This window comes from Myxocyprinus asiaticus, chromosome 43, assembly GCF_019703515.2.
Source record: "Myxocyprinus asiaticus isolate MX2 ecotype Aquarium Trade chromosome 43, UBuf_Myxa_2, whole genome shotgun sequence".
NCBI classification, from domain to species: Eukaryota; Metazoa; Chordata; class Actinopteri; order Cypriniformes; family Catostomidae; genus Myxocyprinus; species Myxocyprinus asiaticus.
Genome location: NC_059386.1, coordinates 17,254,630 through 17,270,961, shown reverse-complemented (window position 1 = coordinate 17,270,961; position 16,332 = coordinate 17,254,630). Strand labels below are relative to the sequence as shown.

Here is a 16,332-nt window from a genome sequence, read left to right as displayed (position 1 = left end):
CTAAACTCTATTTTCACAATAAAAACAGTCGGATAATAGATTATAATAGACAAGAGTGTGAAATTAGGTAGTTTGAGCTCAAAACCAGATAATGGAGTCTTGGAAAAGTGAGGTGCGGGCAGAGTTGGGGGGGGGGGGGGGGGGGGGGGAAGGTGACAATACAACAGAATTTATATATATATATATATAAAAAAAAAAAAAATCACTCAATGACAGTCATGTTATTTTTCTATGTTTTTATTTTAAAAATTAAATAAAAATGCATCTTAAAAGAAGAAAAAAAAATACAATGGCAAACAGTGTATCCTGTGATTATGAACCTTGTAATATTTTTTTTCCTTTCTCCTGAGGGATGTTAAATCTCTACACATCCATTAATTAAAGTTTTCTTTTTTTAAACAAATGCAGCAGTCCAACAGATCTAAAGCAGCACTTTCATATATTTACAACCTGAAGGAATAGCATGTTCAAACACATCATCTAAACAGTAGCACTGAGAAACATGCACATCCCATGACACTGAAACTGTCCATCATTGTGTAATGCACAGGGAGCTATTTTACACAAATCACAGGAATATCATGACTGTCTTTGAAAAGTAATAAATACATAGAAATTAAAATCGGCTATCTTCACAGACTGATTAACCATTCTTAAAGGGTTAGTTCACCCAAAAATGAAAACTGTGTCATTATTTACTCACCCTCATGCCAGTCCAAACCTGTAAGACTAAGGAGATGTAGGCAGAATGTTAGCCTCAGTCACCCTGCACTTTCATTGTATGGAAAAAAAAGATGCAGTTAAAGTGAATGGTGACTGTGCCTAACATTCTTCTTTACATCTTCTGTGTTCCATGGAATAAAGACATTCATATTGGTTTGGAACAACATGAGAGAGTAAATGATGACAGAATTTTAATTTTTGGGTGAACTAACCCTTTAACATAACAGCTGGCACAATATGAGAAATATAGTTATCACATGCCTATGCAAAAATGAATGTAATTCCCTGGGATCTCCTCCCTGATTATCTTACTTCAGCACCTTTTCACAGATATATGTACTTTTCTCCACTTTTCCATAAAATATGTCCAAATACTGCATCAGCCTCAATGAGATGAGAATTATTATTTCATTGTTATGGCAATAGAGAGACTAATAATTCTGGGCATCATGTGATGTTCATTGAGACGTGAAGAGCTTCTGTTCTTCGTGAATTAGATGTTAAAAAGGGCACAGGGAGCATTCAGCAGTCCTCCTTGTCAATTACTCCTTTTAACCGCAAGCGAGCAAAGTCCTCGAATACAATGTCATCATCTGGTGTTAAACTGCTGTTAGAAAGAGTAACATGGAAAGCCAATCTTAAAACGAGAGAGAAATACCGGGATACTCTATTTATGAACATATTGTGACACATTTTAACTCATGATATTAAACATCTGTCTCACTCACTTTGTATCAAACTCTATCAAGTTAGTGTCAATCGGGGGATTCAAGATTGGAGCAGCTGTTAAAATAAAAATAAAAGTATTAAGAGTCCTTTTTATAGGCTAAACATTATATATTTTAGCTAAGCAGCTGAAACACTCAACTTATAATTAATTTATCATCCTATAATGTTTTGTTGACAAAGATTATGGGATATAATTTCTCCAGTACAGTTCCACACATATTGCAGAGGCTTCATTCTGCCCAAGGACTTTAAACTAAGTAACTTTTCTTTTGACAGTTACATCTAAGCAAGAGTGATAATGATGTAGTTTGTGTTTTTTTTTTTCATCTGCACATACCTGAGGTTGAATTGGAAAGGGTGGAGTCTGTGGGTTTTGGATGCATTAAGACAAACGGCAGTTCCACTGAGACATCCCTGAAAAAGAGAAAAACAAAAACAACACTTCCATCACTTTAAATACTTCAGGGTAGTGATAGCTCAGACTTTGGGTTCATACCGAACAGGCCACATACGCATTGCAGCTAAATATGTTTGTCACTCCTCTTCTAAGTGCTTAATCGTTTTCTGTATACACAGAGTTCAGTTATTTACAGGACTGGCAACTGCTTTCCACTAGTTCTGGGTGATAAAATTATCAAGGTATGTATCAGGAGAAAAAACCTTAATTTGAATGATAAACTTTTAAGTAATTTTCTATATTTAGCTATGTCCTACATCTAGATGATCAGGTGTGTGTTGTTAAAAACACAAGCAGTTTGGCAAATTTATACATGCAACTAGCTAACTGAATCACAGTCATGAAATCAGTCGGTAAGGAAGAATTAGCAGGCCATGCTGTCATGTAAACCAGCAATGAGGCTAGGTAGCTGCTAGCTAGCTATCTGGCTAATATGGTATCATTGTGTACCGAATAAGACAGCATTGACAATGCAATACAGCTGAACACAACAGCAACTCTGACATCAACACCATTGCTGTTTATTTATGTACTATTTAGTTAAACCATTTTTCATGATCCACAGCACTGTCACGTTTGCTATTTTTTTATTATTAGCAATTACATCATGTACAGGTTATGTAGCTGACACGCATGAAAGAAGAACATTGACGGAAACTTAAAGCTGAAGTATGTAACGTTTTCTGTGTTCAAATACTTTCTCCTATCCCAGCTTAAGATGCAGAGACATTCATAAGTTAATTTTCTCTAAAACTGTAAACACTATAAAAAAAAATGGCAGACATTTGTTTTGAGTGACCCGCTTAGACTCATCCCAACAACATTACTCAACTAATGGTGCGAGTTGGGGGCGGGACTATCTGACTGTTTGAACAACTGCAGGTGGAGCGTATTCAGAACGCTGTTTTGAAAGCATTGTTTATTTTTGCAATTCCATTCAGTGGCACTAGTGTCATAGGAATTACATACTTCAGCTTTACCTTACTTGCTCTGTAATATTCTCTTCAAACTCCAACATGACAGTAGTTGACTTGAAAGAGAAAGCTCACTGTAGAAGTGGACAGTTCACACTAATGTCCTCTATAGCGCTCCTTGTGGCAACATTGAAAATGCACTGTGTATTAGCATTGTCTTATGAATTGCAGTCGGACACATTTTGACACACAAAAATGTGGCTTGTGTAGTTAGAAACATCTATGTTCACATACTTGTGTAGTGTATGTTTCGGCTTTAACATGCATAGCAAAACATGGTGCATCAGTCGATGGCAGTTAACTAAATAATTCCCAGACGATAATATGTCTCTGGACGTTAATATAATTTTGGTCAAAAATAGTGAACACCAAACAGGTCTGTTCACAGCTGCGAGATGTAAAGTTTTACTATGGTTACTACTGTGTAAATTAATGCAATTTCGTGAGTAACTCTGCATCCATACACACAAACCGCAAATCTGCATTTAAATACGGTCGTCAATCCTAAAACTCTGCAATGTGTATATGGCCATAAAATGTTTGTACTGAGGTAAGTGCTCTAACACTAGGAGTTAGCAGATAGGAAACATAAGGGTAAAGTTAAGCAGAGAATTAAACACCATGCAAACCTCCTTTTTAATGCAAACCCAGAGAGACACTACACCAAGCCACCAGAATGCACATTGAATGTATTTACCTCTCCAGCAAGCTGCTTAAAAGCCTGATGCAACAGACAAATGGAGGGGAAGGAAACAGACACAGAGAAAGAGAGAGATAAAACAATGAACATAGCAGCACAGAGAGCACAGAGAGATGAGGTTTTAGGGAGGGTATCTAAAACGCAAGGCTCTCACAGCATCCTGCAAAGCCAAATCTATACCCCTTCAAGAGATAGTTTACCCAAACAATTCTTTCATTTACTCACCCTAATGTCATTCCAAACATGTATGACTTTCTTCCGTGGAAAACAAAAAACAAATATCAAAAGAATTGTAATGGTCTTTTTTTTTTCTTCATAGAATTATAATGCATGATGACTGAGGTTTGCAAACCAAAAAAAGGATGCAAGTCATACGGGTGCAAAATGACATGAGGGTTTTTTTTTCTTCTCACTTTTATCCCTTTAACTACTCCACTTCCACAGATAATTTGCACAGGTTACACACACAGCGTAGACAGATGAATCCCAGTTTGATGTTGCACGTGACTGTTGTGTTTGTGCATGTACACACAGACACAATGAACTACATGTGACATAATCAGATTGATTAGTATACTTTCTAAAACAACAAGACTTGACAGTCATTAATATATGTTGAAGATTACACACCAATCACAAATGTTTCTCTATGTGTGACTGTAGGAGAAAGCAGGTGTGACAGAACATTTAACTCACCCTCCACGGGAGACCACCAGCTTGACTTTGACCCGATATGACACCAGGACTCCCAGGACCTCTTTATTACTCACATCCTTCACACTGCACATCCCAAACAAACAAACAAAAAATCATTGATTCTGCTTACCGTAACCCCTCGTCTAGTCAACATGAAATGACATTTGCAATCCATTTAATTTACGTAAATGTGACGCATTTCCGAATTAAACAGGAAATAAAATGAAAGTTGATTTGACCCATTAGGAATAAATACTATTGTGAAAAGTTGTCTATATATGGCAGTAGTTTGTTGGAGTCGGAGGGGCTGAAAAGTAAGGGCTTGGTGACATCAGACGAATAGAAAAGTCGTTTCAGAGGCAGAACAAGTTTCTTTTGGATAACGTGCAGTAATGAATCATGCGCAATACATTTTTTAGATTTTAGTATTAAGAAAGTAAAAAGGGTCCATGTTGATTTCATGCTGACTTTAAAGCTAAACACTAACATCGTGCTAGATGCCAGGTTGGTGTCCTCGTGTTTGAGTTTTCCATCCAGTGCTAGGCCTCTCTTCTCCTGATTGTTATTGAGGGTGGGCGTGAGTGTGTACACTTTACAAAATGTTGAGCTGGATGCCACCTGATCACTGCAGAGAACAGACAGATCAGACGAGATCAGGCATACATCATTATAAAGTCACTAAACAGACTGGAGAGGGCAAATAGGATCAAGTTTGCTCTAGAAATGACCACATTTGAGCACGTTTGGTTTTGCAAACCATGTTGTACTCTTATATACAATCTGGATCTGTAGATCTTAAAGGGATAGTTCACCCAAAAATGAACATGCTGTCAACCTTTACTCCCACTCATGGTGTTCCAAACCCATTTGACTTGCTTTTGTCCATCCTTCCACACAAAATGTTAGAGACTGACAGCCTCAGTCACCATTCCTTTTCATTATGTCATTTTTTCCATACAATGAAACTGAATAATCACAGTGGCTGTCAGTCACTAACATTCTACCTAAAATCTCCTATCATCTTCCACGGAAGAAAGAAACTCATACAGGTTTACAACAACACAATGGGTGAGTAAATGATAACAGATTTGTCATTTTGGGTGAATTATTCCTTTAATTGTACATCCTAAATTAAAAGGATTCAAGTACAGATAGACAAACCCAAATATTCCCAAACAGCGTTTTTTTGAGCCACTCCAAAAATACAGTGAAAGAAACTTACTCTGCCTCTATCTGAGCCACTGTACATTTGTACTGCGCTGTGCTGAAGAGACAGATATCAGCATACTGTCGTACTATAGAGAGAGAGAGAGAGAGAGAGAGAGAGAGAAATGTAAACAGTACAGTGCTACTATCTAAACAGACTATAGAGGATATGAGAGATTTTAAAATAATGTCATGTACTTCAATTAGTCATAGATGGCAATCTCTCACCTGAGATTTTAACCCTTTTGACAGTCTTGGTTGAGTTATTGGTGACATGGACGTTAACACTGATGGGTTCTCCATGGTAATACAGCTGTAAGGAGATCAATTTAGAAATTTAACTAGGAACCAAACATTTCTTATAACTAGTGTCATTACATATGCGAGCACCGATCTGTGCTTTAACCCTTAAAAACATAGCTCGGGTCTTTAGTGACCCAGGACCTCATAACACCCCCTGTACCTTATCCATTTAGTATTCCTAAATCTTTCTCTTATAAATAGTGTAACACAAAAAATTCCAAAATTGCAACAACATTTTTGGCTTAAGTACCAAAAGTGTATAGGGTCATTAGAGACCCTAGGTATGTAATAATGTGTTTTTTTCTTTTATTTTCTTTCTTTCTTTCTTTTTTTTTTTGCGCTTCTATAAATAATATTTTTATGATTATTTAATGTCTATGTAAGTTTACTATCAAAGGATATCTATTTATTTGTTTATTTCAAGAGAAATTAGTACTATATTCATACAAATAAATACTATAGTATGTTGATTTTCTGTGCAACAATGGTGAATTTTCAGTATCCAATATATTATACATGCTATTTGTTACTCAAGCTGGTGCTGTTGTCTCAGTGATTGACTTGATTTCCATTTGACACTGTTATTTGATGAAGAAACAACATGAAAGTAAACCATAGCAAGTACAACACATGAACAATATAATTTGGCTATTGTCATTTGGGTATACTTCTGAAATTATGCAAGTTGTGTGCCTATTTAAACTCAAAAAATGCCTGTGTATGTGATATGTAGTTTATGTGTTATGTGTAGCTCAATATGTGTTTGACAGCTAGTTGCATCTCATGAAATTTCAGTCTGAAAGTAATAAATCCTGTTCTAGGTTGTTTGCACCATCTCTTTGATACATAAAAAAATAAAACATCAAATTATATTTTATTCTATTATTTTCTAATTGTCTTGAAAATAGCTTTGAAAATTTGACACTATCTGGGCATTTTGTAGATCTATTTGTGATGATATATGTGCCGGGTCTCTAAAGACCACAGTATGTAATAATGTTTGCCGAAACACCCATGCATTTAAGGGTTAAAGGGGGGTGGTTCAACCCAAAAATAAATTTGTGTCATCATTTACTCACCCTCATATTGTTCCAAACCCTAATGACTTTCTGCCATTGAACATAAAAGGAGATGTTTGGCAGTATTTTAGTGTGAGTTACCTTTTGGTTTCATTGCATGTTTTTTTTTACATAGAAGGTGAGTAAATGATGACAGAATATTCATTTTTGGGTGAACCATCTCTTGAACAGTATCATACCTCTTTATCTAGTGAAGCTTCCAGGTGTAGAGAGCGGTCTGACATTAGGAAACTCCTCGTAGTCTCCACCATCGGCTGTGGGCCAGGTTTCTCAGGGGCATACTGGACCTTACGTATAACTAGCCTTACTGAATTCCTGCAGCAGAAGAAATAAGTGTCACACAGGGTCTAAATTCTCAAAGCAGCATTAATTTCATATTTTACATTGGAAACACTTAGGGAATAATTAAGTCAAGAAATGGTAGAAAGTTTAAAATAATAAAACCTTTTGTGATTCTTCTCTTCCATTGATTTGGCACAAAAAGCCCTGACCTCAAAATCCACACCACAGGCCTGGAGTGAAACAGAAAATGAGACAAGACAATATTAGCAAAATTAGGTGAAAAAGCTGAAGGTGTGAGATTGTGTTTGTCGTGTTAAAAGAGTGTGTGAGTGTTAATACCTTTCCTGTGTCCTCAGGCCCGGGTTGCAAGGTAACTGAACATGGCAAGTTTTGTGGGATCTGAGACACAGATGAACATTCCTACTTCAATTTACACTAATATCTGGTTGAGTTCTGACCAGATACTAAACAGACATATATAGGTGTTTCTTCAACTTCAACAGGGGTTGATTTTCATCAAAACAAACAGATTCCAACTTTTTGTTTTTGTTCTATGAGGGTCTAATTAAAACTGAATTGGAAACTTTTTACCATGACTTCATTTATTTTTGGTGCTTTCCAAATGCCTTATATGTATAGATTTAGCTGTTTTAGCCTTGTCCCAGACCCAGACTTTCTATATTAAACTGTGAAAATCAATGATAAAAATACAATTATTACATTTAAAACTATGATAATCAAAACAAAAACAAACCATTTCAATATTTACTGTGTGAAAATGATTTCTATCAACTTTTCAAAACTGTAATTTTGACCACACCAGACAATTTTGGGTCTAATAAAGTTTTTTCAAAAGTTAGTGTACTTGTTTACAGAGTCAATAAAAGTATCAGTGAAGAGTATGCTTGAGATGAAATATGAGACATGTGATGTTTGAAGAAAACAAAGAAAATTCAAGGTAAGTATTACTTTTGTGCAGAATATTTTTAATCTGCATCATTTTCGATATTATTTAATTGTGTATTTAGGATACATAGAATGTTAACTGTGAAATTAACCTTGGCAAGACAAAAGAGTCATCCATTTTATTTCAAAAACATTAAAAATGTCATTTTCATCACCATCATTTCCAACACAGAATTCTATTAAACACAATCCAGAATTTCAGACGTGGTCGATATGACACTGTAGTGGAAATTTTCATGACTTTCAGAATAAACTAGATGGTGACGTGTGTTTAACAAAGCCTTGTCTGAAAGTTTAAACCAGTTTTATATGTTTGAAGTTTGATGGTTATACAGACATTACAGTAAGACAAACAGCCAGTAAGCAAGACAGATGTTCAGACAGAGTGTCACATAGGTAGTCAGATAAACCTTCAGATAGAAAGAAAAAAAGAAGATCAAAAGGCCTTTTGAAGGTTTGTTTACATTTGAATTTTTTGACAGTTGGAGTTTGAATTTACAAGCATTCCGTTGGCCAATTTGAACATTCCGTCAATGTAAGTCTATGGGAGTATAACCACTGATATATATATATACACACACTACCGATCAAAAGTTTAAAAACACTTACTCATTCTTTATTATAATTTTTTTTTTCACATATTAGAATAATAGTAAAGTCTTCAAAACTATGGAATAAAATAAATGGAACTATGGGAATTATGTTGTGACTAAACAAAATCCAAAATAAATAAAAACTTTGTTATATTGTAGCATCTTCAAAGTAGTCACCCTTTGCCTAGAATTTGCAGACATGTACTCTTGACATTTTCTCAACCAACTTCTTGAGGTATCACCCTGGGATGCTTTTTAAACAGTATTGAAGGAGTTCCCATCTATGTTGGGCACATATTGGCTGCTTTTCTTTTTTATTTGGTCCAAGTCATCAATTTCAAAAACTTGTTTTATTTTGTTATTACATTTCAGTTCTGTAATGAAATAAATTAATATGGTGACACAATTATATTTTTGTCAACATATCTAATTTCAAACATTTAAGCATACGCCTTCAAATCAAAAGATATTTAAGATCATGAGAAATATTTCAGTCAAGTGTTTCAAAAGTTTTGACCGGTAGTGTATATAGAACGTCTCGGTTACATACGTAACCTCGGTTCCCTGAGACGAAGGGAATGAGACATTGCGTTTATTAATGCATATGGGAAGTGCCTTCGCATCGATGCACTTTGTGAATGTGCGAGGAGCAAGAGACAGTCCGAAGGGCAGGGCTTTGAATTGATACGCTGTTCCCTCGAACGCGAATCTCAAAACCATCCTGTGATGTCGTACAATTTGGATATGAAAGTACGCATCGTTCAGATCTATCGACGCAAACCAATCATGTGGGCGTATATGCGATAAGATCAGTTTCTGAGTAATTATTTTGAACGAGCGCTTTGTGAGTGCACGATTTAATTGTCTCAGATCCAGGATCGGCCGATGCCCGCCGTCTTTTTTGAGACAAGAAAATAACGGCTGTAAAACCCTTTTTGGGCTTGACAATTGAAACGGGGTGGCTGGAGTGTAATTGGGATCGTAGAACCATGTTCGATCTTTTTTTGCACCCATTCCGAAATACCCGTTTGGGCTCACCACGCGTCCGCGTAACAGGACAGAGGGCAGTTTGGTTTGCTTACCGTATGATATAATGCGTCGCTCACTATAGGGAAGCGGTTGCGCATAAAGTGTGTGCTTTGAAGAGGAAAAGGGCTCTTTGTGAGCATCTCGTGCATTTGCAACGAATGCTGTATTCTTTTTTGCACTTATTGCATTTTTACTGCATTTATTTGCAAGACACAGAAACAACATTTTGAACAATATTGTGAACAACAAAATTTATTTTCCGACAAACAGTAGTGGGGAGATGGGGAAAAGTGTTTTGTGTCTCCAATCGAGCCTTTTTTGGAGCAGACCCGGAGGGAACCGCGGGCTCTGCTTTCCGCTTCAAAGGGTTGTGTCTGTCAGGAGCGCTTTTGCTGCGCGTGCTGATACGCAGGTGCTGGTGAGGCAGGAGGTATGGGGCTTTTAGTCAAGCGCTGGCTTGAAACAGAGCGAGGGTGAACCGGCTGTGATGTACTTTGTTTGCACATAAAGTGTCTCATAGCCTGTGACTGCTGCTGAGTCGCGACGTAACGCTCAGCAAACTTATTCACAGAGCCGCCAAAGAGGCCGGCTGGAGACACCGGAGCATCCAACAGAGTGGCTTTTTCCTTATCACTCATTTCTGTGAGGGTCAGCCATATATGTTGATCCAGAACTGCCAGGTTGCCCATGGACTTGCCAATGGCCTGCGCAGTGACTTTTGTGGCATGCAGCGCTAAGTCTGTAGCGGTACGGAGCTATTTGAATGTCTCTGGATCGAAGCCGTGCTCGTCCATTTGCTTGAGGAGCTTGGCTTGAAATACCTGGAGCACAGCCATTGCGTGAAGTGCTGATCCAGCTTGTCCTGCCGCTGAGTAAGCTTTTCCCACCAGTGCGGACGTTTGTCGACATGGTTTGGAAGGATGTATGGGACAAAATTTCCACGGCCTGTTACTCGTTGGGCAGAGGTGTGCCGCTACCGCCTCCTCCACAGGAAGTAGTTGGGCATAACCGTTTTCCTCCCCGTGATCCACATTAGAGAGGATGGCGTCACTGCGAAAGCGTGCCAAGAAGGGCGCGCACCAGGACTTAGACAGTTCGTTATGAACTTCGGAGAAGAATGGGGCAGATTTGCAGGACGCTGCCATTTGATGCCGTCCGAACTGCAGGAACCATTCACCGAGGCGAGACTGTTCAGGTTCTTCTGTGGAAGACCACTCAAAGTGAAGCTCTTCGACCGCCCTTGTAAGGACGTGGAACATCTCCCTGTCAGTGGCGCATGCACGTTCCTAGCCCTCGCTGGGGGTAGGGGCGGCAGCATCATCCACTGACCACTCGCCTGATGCAGCGAGAGACATGACATCATCATTATTATCCCCAGCGTCAGAACCGCTGAATGAGACGAGGCAGCACGCTCTTTCAGAAGGCTGGAGCTTGTCTCACACATAGCGTATCGGAAAACATGTGCTTTGTAGAGATTGGGGGGGCTCGCGGGGCATGTGCCGCCATGAGAACCACCTCAAAGTCATCCTGCTCGACCTCGCAGCCCCACCGTGTCTTCTCGTGTGAATCCTCGGGTATCAGAACGTGGGTGATTCGCAAGCAAAGCATCTTGAGACTCATGCCCTGTCTCCATGACAGCTGTCTCTGCATGGGCACGGCCCAGACAGTAAACGCAGCTCTCATGCTGATCTGACTGCGGGATGTGCCTCTCGCACAAGGAACACACTTCCGGTGGCTTCAACTCCTGCAGGCAGTTTACCGTTGCATCAGCGATCCAGTTCTATATAAACTGGCGGCCAAAAGTTTAGAATAATGTACAGATTTTGCTCTTATGGAAAGAAATTGGTACTTTTATTCAACAAAGTGGCATTCAACTGATCACAATGTAAAGTCGGGACATTAATAACATGAAAAATTACAATTACAATTTGAAAAAAAAAATGTTCAGAACTTCTTAAACTACTTCAAAGAGTTCTCATCAAAAAATCCTTCACGTGCAGCAATGACAGCTTTGCAGATCCTTGGCATTCTAGCTGTCAGTATGTCCAGATACTCAGGTTACATTTCACCCTACACTTCCTGTAGCACTTGCCATAGATGTGGCTGTCTTGCTGGGCTTTTCTCACGCACCTTAAAGTCTAGCTGATCCCACAAAAGCTCAATGGGTTTAAGATCCATAACACACTTTTCCAATTATCTGTTGTCCAATGTCTGTGTTTCTTTGCCCACTCTAATCTTTTCTTTTTTTTTTTCTGTTTCAAAAGTGGCTTTTTCTTTGCAATTCTTTCAAATGTTTCTTTTTTGCCATTTTTGACCTAATATTGACCTTAAGACATGCCAGTCTATTGCATACTGTGGCAACTCAAAAACAAACACAAAGACAATGTTAAGCTTCATTTAATGAACCAAACAGCTTTCAACTGTGCTTGATATAATGGCAAGTTATTTTCTAGTACCAAATTAGCAATTTAGTGTGATTACTTAAGGATAAGGTGTTGGAGTGATGGCTGCTGGAAATGGGGCCTGTCGAGATTTGATCAAAAATGACTATTTTCAAATAGTGATGGTGCTGTTTTTTACATCGGTAATGTCCTGACTATACTTTGTGATCAGATGGATGCCACTTTGGTGAATTAAAGTACCAATTTCCTTCCGAAACAGCAAAATCTGTATATTATTCCAAACTTTTGGCCGTCAGTGTATATATAAGTGATTATAACTCGAATCTAAAGGAATATAAAGACATAATTATGGGTCTAAAAACTCTTGAAGATAAACAGACCAGCATCTCAGTGCAGTCGTAACATGCATGTGCAAACCGCCTGTGTATGCTTCTTAACACATTAGTAGTTCACAAACATTCAAATATAAATGAAAATACTGTATTTTAATCAAACATTTATAACTTTTTGAATGTACTGTAATTTTAACTAATAATTTGTTAAACAATATAAAAAACAACAATGCTTGTTAATGTTATTCATTAAAGTTATTATAAAATGTTAATACATTTCCTATTACAGACAATCGGACACATAAAATACCTCACATTCTTCATTGAAAATGCCCGTTTTTGCATTAATTTATGCTATTTTGTAATTGTTTTTCTATGTAAAACATGTGCTAGACAACCATCTTTAATCATTGCGGCAGGTATCGCTACTTTTTCAGCGTCTCATGCGTGAGCGCAATGTTCTTAAGACATCCGTCATTTACCATATTTAAAAACATTGTAGGATCATTCAAATGCTGTCCATCATTTTGACAGATAAAAAACAAGCAAGAAACTCTGCTTAATCCATCTTTACATGGTATATCTGCCTATGCCGCTTTACTCTCTTTCGGTCTCTGCGTGTGTGTGAGAAAGAAAGGGAGAAAGAGATATATCTGTCTCAGGTATATTAGAGTGAGAAAAAAGCACTTTTTAAAAGAAATATGCAAAAATATCTATTATTTTGTATATAATGTTATATGCATTTGGGAGTTTTTATTCTGATGGTACTATATACAGTGAGTTCATAAGTTCAGGTGTCAGATGTCAATCGCACCGGTGAGGCCAAATAATTGTCCACATTTGCACACAGTCATTTTTACTAAAAAATGCGAGTGAAACGCTCGGACTGTAGAGCCCTGCTTTCCCGTCAAGACCGAAATATACTTCGGGCTTAAGTGTTAGAAATGTTTGTTTTGGTTTAGGGACTTTGAAAAAACCCTTAACCAAGTTTGTAGAATAACATTATGTTGGCTTTGTCAAACCAACATAATGACATCAATTAAATAAATCTCCTGTGATGCATGTACATAAACTGTTGGACATTGTTAGTAGATAAATAAATAAAAAATATTGAGTGTGAAAAATGTTTTAACGATCCTTCAACTTACTTTCTAGAAATCCACAGTGCTGAAAGTGCAATAAGTTGAAGAAGCACCCCTATATATTGCAGCATATGCATCGGTTCTAGAAGCAAGCAGAAATTGTTTTCACTCACAGTAAAATGGAAAGGATAAGCATGCTGGCCAAGTTTCTTCAAAAGTCTCTCCTGCAGACGACTGCTGGGCTTGGATTCCTCTGGAATGGGAGGATAGGCTTGGAAAGTGGAGATGTAAAGATCTTTTCGAAAGGATAGCCCAAGAACATCAAGGTCCTCGCGGCCATACCGAAATGCACAGGTTAAAGTGACAAATACTGGAAGGCAGAATGAGTTAAGAACACAGGATTAATACCAGAATTACATAAGTGGGACACCATTTAATTTGGGGCGAAATGACAAAAATAAAGAAAACATCAAAATATTCTATGCTACAGACAGCAAAGTCAAATATGCTTTCTGGCTCGCCTTTTCTATCTTTGAGATATTCAGGGTCCACCAGGATCACACCATCTGTAGAAGAAGTATAAGATCTTCCATGTCAGAAACTTCCACTACAAGACTTTCAGTTCTCCTTTAGTTTTCAATTAAAAACAATTGGTCTGATTGTATAAAGGAACTCACCAACAGGGTCCACGTGATCTAGGTGATCCACAAAATCTCTTTTTCCCAGGTATACTGCAAGCTATAAAAACAGACAGTAATTTTAAGGCTGTAACTATAAATTGTGCTTGTGAACACCAAAAATGATTCTGATAGTTATTGAAAAGAAGTTATTGACAAAAACACAAGTTTTTACCTTGCAATTGGGACTGGACTTCTTGAACACCCTTTAAAAGGATGCAAATCAGTCAGTGTATGAATCATCACAGAAATTATCAGAGCCAAAAAGCACAATGCAAAAAGAAAACCTAGTTGATCATGTGTAAAACTAGATGGGAATGATAGTTTAAACTGTGAAGCAGATGGTGCAGAAGTTGCAAAGTCAAGCAAATGATGAAAATCAACAACTGGCATGCTAAGAGATCTAGTTTGTACAGAATTAGTAAGAGGGAATGCTTGATGATAATAATAATAATAATACTAACACTATGTCTAATTTGGTTAGAAGAAGCAATAAAAGACATTTGCATTGTTTCTGCATGAGCAGCTGTTGTTAGCTGGTAGGCTATCCGACATGCGTGCTAAGAGATGAATTATCTTCTAATCAAGCCTTAGAAAATGCTTTTAAGATATTTCAAACAACACCTTAAACATAAAACATTTCACTCTAATAAACGTGCACGCAAAGCGCCGTTTCTCCATCACAGTAAGATAATTCAGCGACGACCAGCTAATATTAGCTTTCCTGCTGTTTGCTTTATAATAATAATGTTAACGAACAGAATTTATGTATGTCTAAATCCTTAAAAACACTAACCGGGTACCCGCCTTGTCCCCCATAATGAGGGAGAATTTGGCTGTGGGAATTTGTGCAGGAAATCACAGCACTATGGCATACAGTGTAAACACAACAGCGCCAATCGCTCCCTGGCAGCTGGCGGTGGGCGGGGCTACGGGTGAGTCACATGACCTGAGTAGCAGTTCTAAGAAAGCATAAATTATTTTGAATTAATTTATTGAGCTATTTAAATTAATTAATTATGTCGTACAAATTTAATTAATTATTCATAATGTATTAAAGCTGAAGTATGTAACTTTTTCTGTTTCAGTGCTTTCTCCTATACTTTCTCATATCCCAGCTTAAAAAGCAGAAACAACTATAAGTAAGTCAATTGTAGGTTATTTTTTTCGAAAACTGTAATCTGTCTCTTTGGCGCTATACATTTTTCTCTGTTTGTTTTGAGAGACCCGCTTAGACGTTCCTCAACCAATGGCGTGAGTTGGGGGCGGGGCTATCTCTTTAGTTTTTGACAAACAGTAGATGGGGACGAATTCAGAAAGCCGTTTTCAGAAAGAAGTTTATTTGTGCAATTCCGTTCGGTGGCGCTAGTAATGCAGAAATTACATACTTCATCTTTAAAGGGTTAGTTCACCCAAAAATGATAATCCCCTCATTATTTACATCCCAGATGTGTATGACTTTCCTTCTTCAGCAGAACAGAAGTGAAGATTTTTATAAGCATATTTCAGCTATTTTTGTCCATAAAATGCAAGTATACAGATGCCATCAGTCTGCTGGCTATTTGATGGTCCAAAAGTCATATTTAGGCAGCATAAAAGTAATCCACACAACTCCAGTCGATCATTTAATGTCTTCTGATGCAAACTGATAGGTTTCTGATAGGTTTGTTTTGTCCTGCCAGCAGTCCACGGCGCAAGTAACAAGTTTAATATAAGAAAGTAAGGTACCAGATCTCACATTTACATTTATTTAATCCATAACAGCAATATGGAATGACATCAAAGCAGACCTGTTTCAGTGACGTCACTTTTCCCCATATTTGTGACCATCAGAGGGAGGAAACAATGGCGGTGAATGGAAAAACACCCGAAAAACAGTATCAAGAAAAACCTCAGAAAACCTGTTTGATCCATGCCAAATCCCATTAAAGGTGTATACAGGTCTGAGGTCTGTACAAATATTGCCAAATTCGACTTTCGTGGACATTTAAATATATTTTATACGCAATTTATCTCTGTATGCCAGATGAGTCTGATCTGTGACCGGCGAGTATACACGTCTACCGGGACATCATCGTAAACATATCTCATTCAGAAATGAC

At 37.7% G+C, this 16,332-nt stretch overlaps 1 protein-coding gene across 4 annotated transcripts; it reads right to left on the bottom strand.

Annotated features, from left to right (window-relative positions):
- Window positions 1-231: 231 nt before the first annotated feature.
- LOC127433805 (arrestin red cell-like) lies at window positions 232-15,150 on the bottom strand. 4 transcript variants are annotated; one of them, XM_051686027.1, is made up of 16 exons: window positions 15,027-15,150; window positions 14,406-14,436; window positions 14,231-14,291; window positions 14,075-14,119; window positions 13,727-13,923; window positions 7,489-7,548; window positions 7,312-7,379; window positions 7,047-7,182; window positions 5,714-5,798; window positions 5,502-5,574; window positions 4,767-4,904; window positions 4,280-4,363; window positions 3,581-3,604; window positions 1,790-1,866; window positions 1,452-1,506; window positions 232-1,330 (listed from the first exon to the last, which is right to left on the bottom strand). In XM_051686027.1, exons 1-16 carry the CDS (start codon window positions 15,047-15,049, stop codon window positions 1,246-1,248), a joined length of 1,242 nt encoding a protein of 413 aa, XP_051541987.1. In that variant the 5' UTR covers window positions 15,050-15,150; the 3' UTR covers window positions 232-1,245. The 4 variants fall into 4 exon arrangements, with proteins under 4 accessions (XP_051541987.1, XP_051541988.1, XP_051541989.1 ...); XM_051686028.1 differs by having other exon boundaries at window positions 232-1,327; XM_051686029.1 differs by lacking the exon at window positions 3,581-3,604.
- Between the last annotated feature and the right edge of the window lie 1,182 nt (window positions 15,151-16,332).

What these genes read in the sequence shown, in the direction of transcription:
- LOC127433805 (XM_051686027.1), bottom strand. Translation starts at nt 15,049, where the DNA reads ATGGGGGACAAGGCGGGTACCCG. An exon ending in AAGCTTCACTAGATAAAGAG is followed by an intron (nt 5,799 to 7,046) that starts GTATGATACTGT and finishes ATCTCCTTACAG; the next exon opens with CTGTATTACCATGGAGAACC. An exon ending in CAAAAGGGTTAAAATCTCAG is followed by an intron (nt 5,575 to 5,713) that starts GTGAGAGATTGC and finishes CTCTCTCTATAG; the next exon opens with TACGACAGTATGCTGATATC.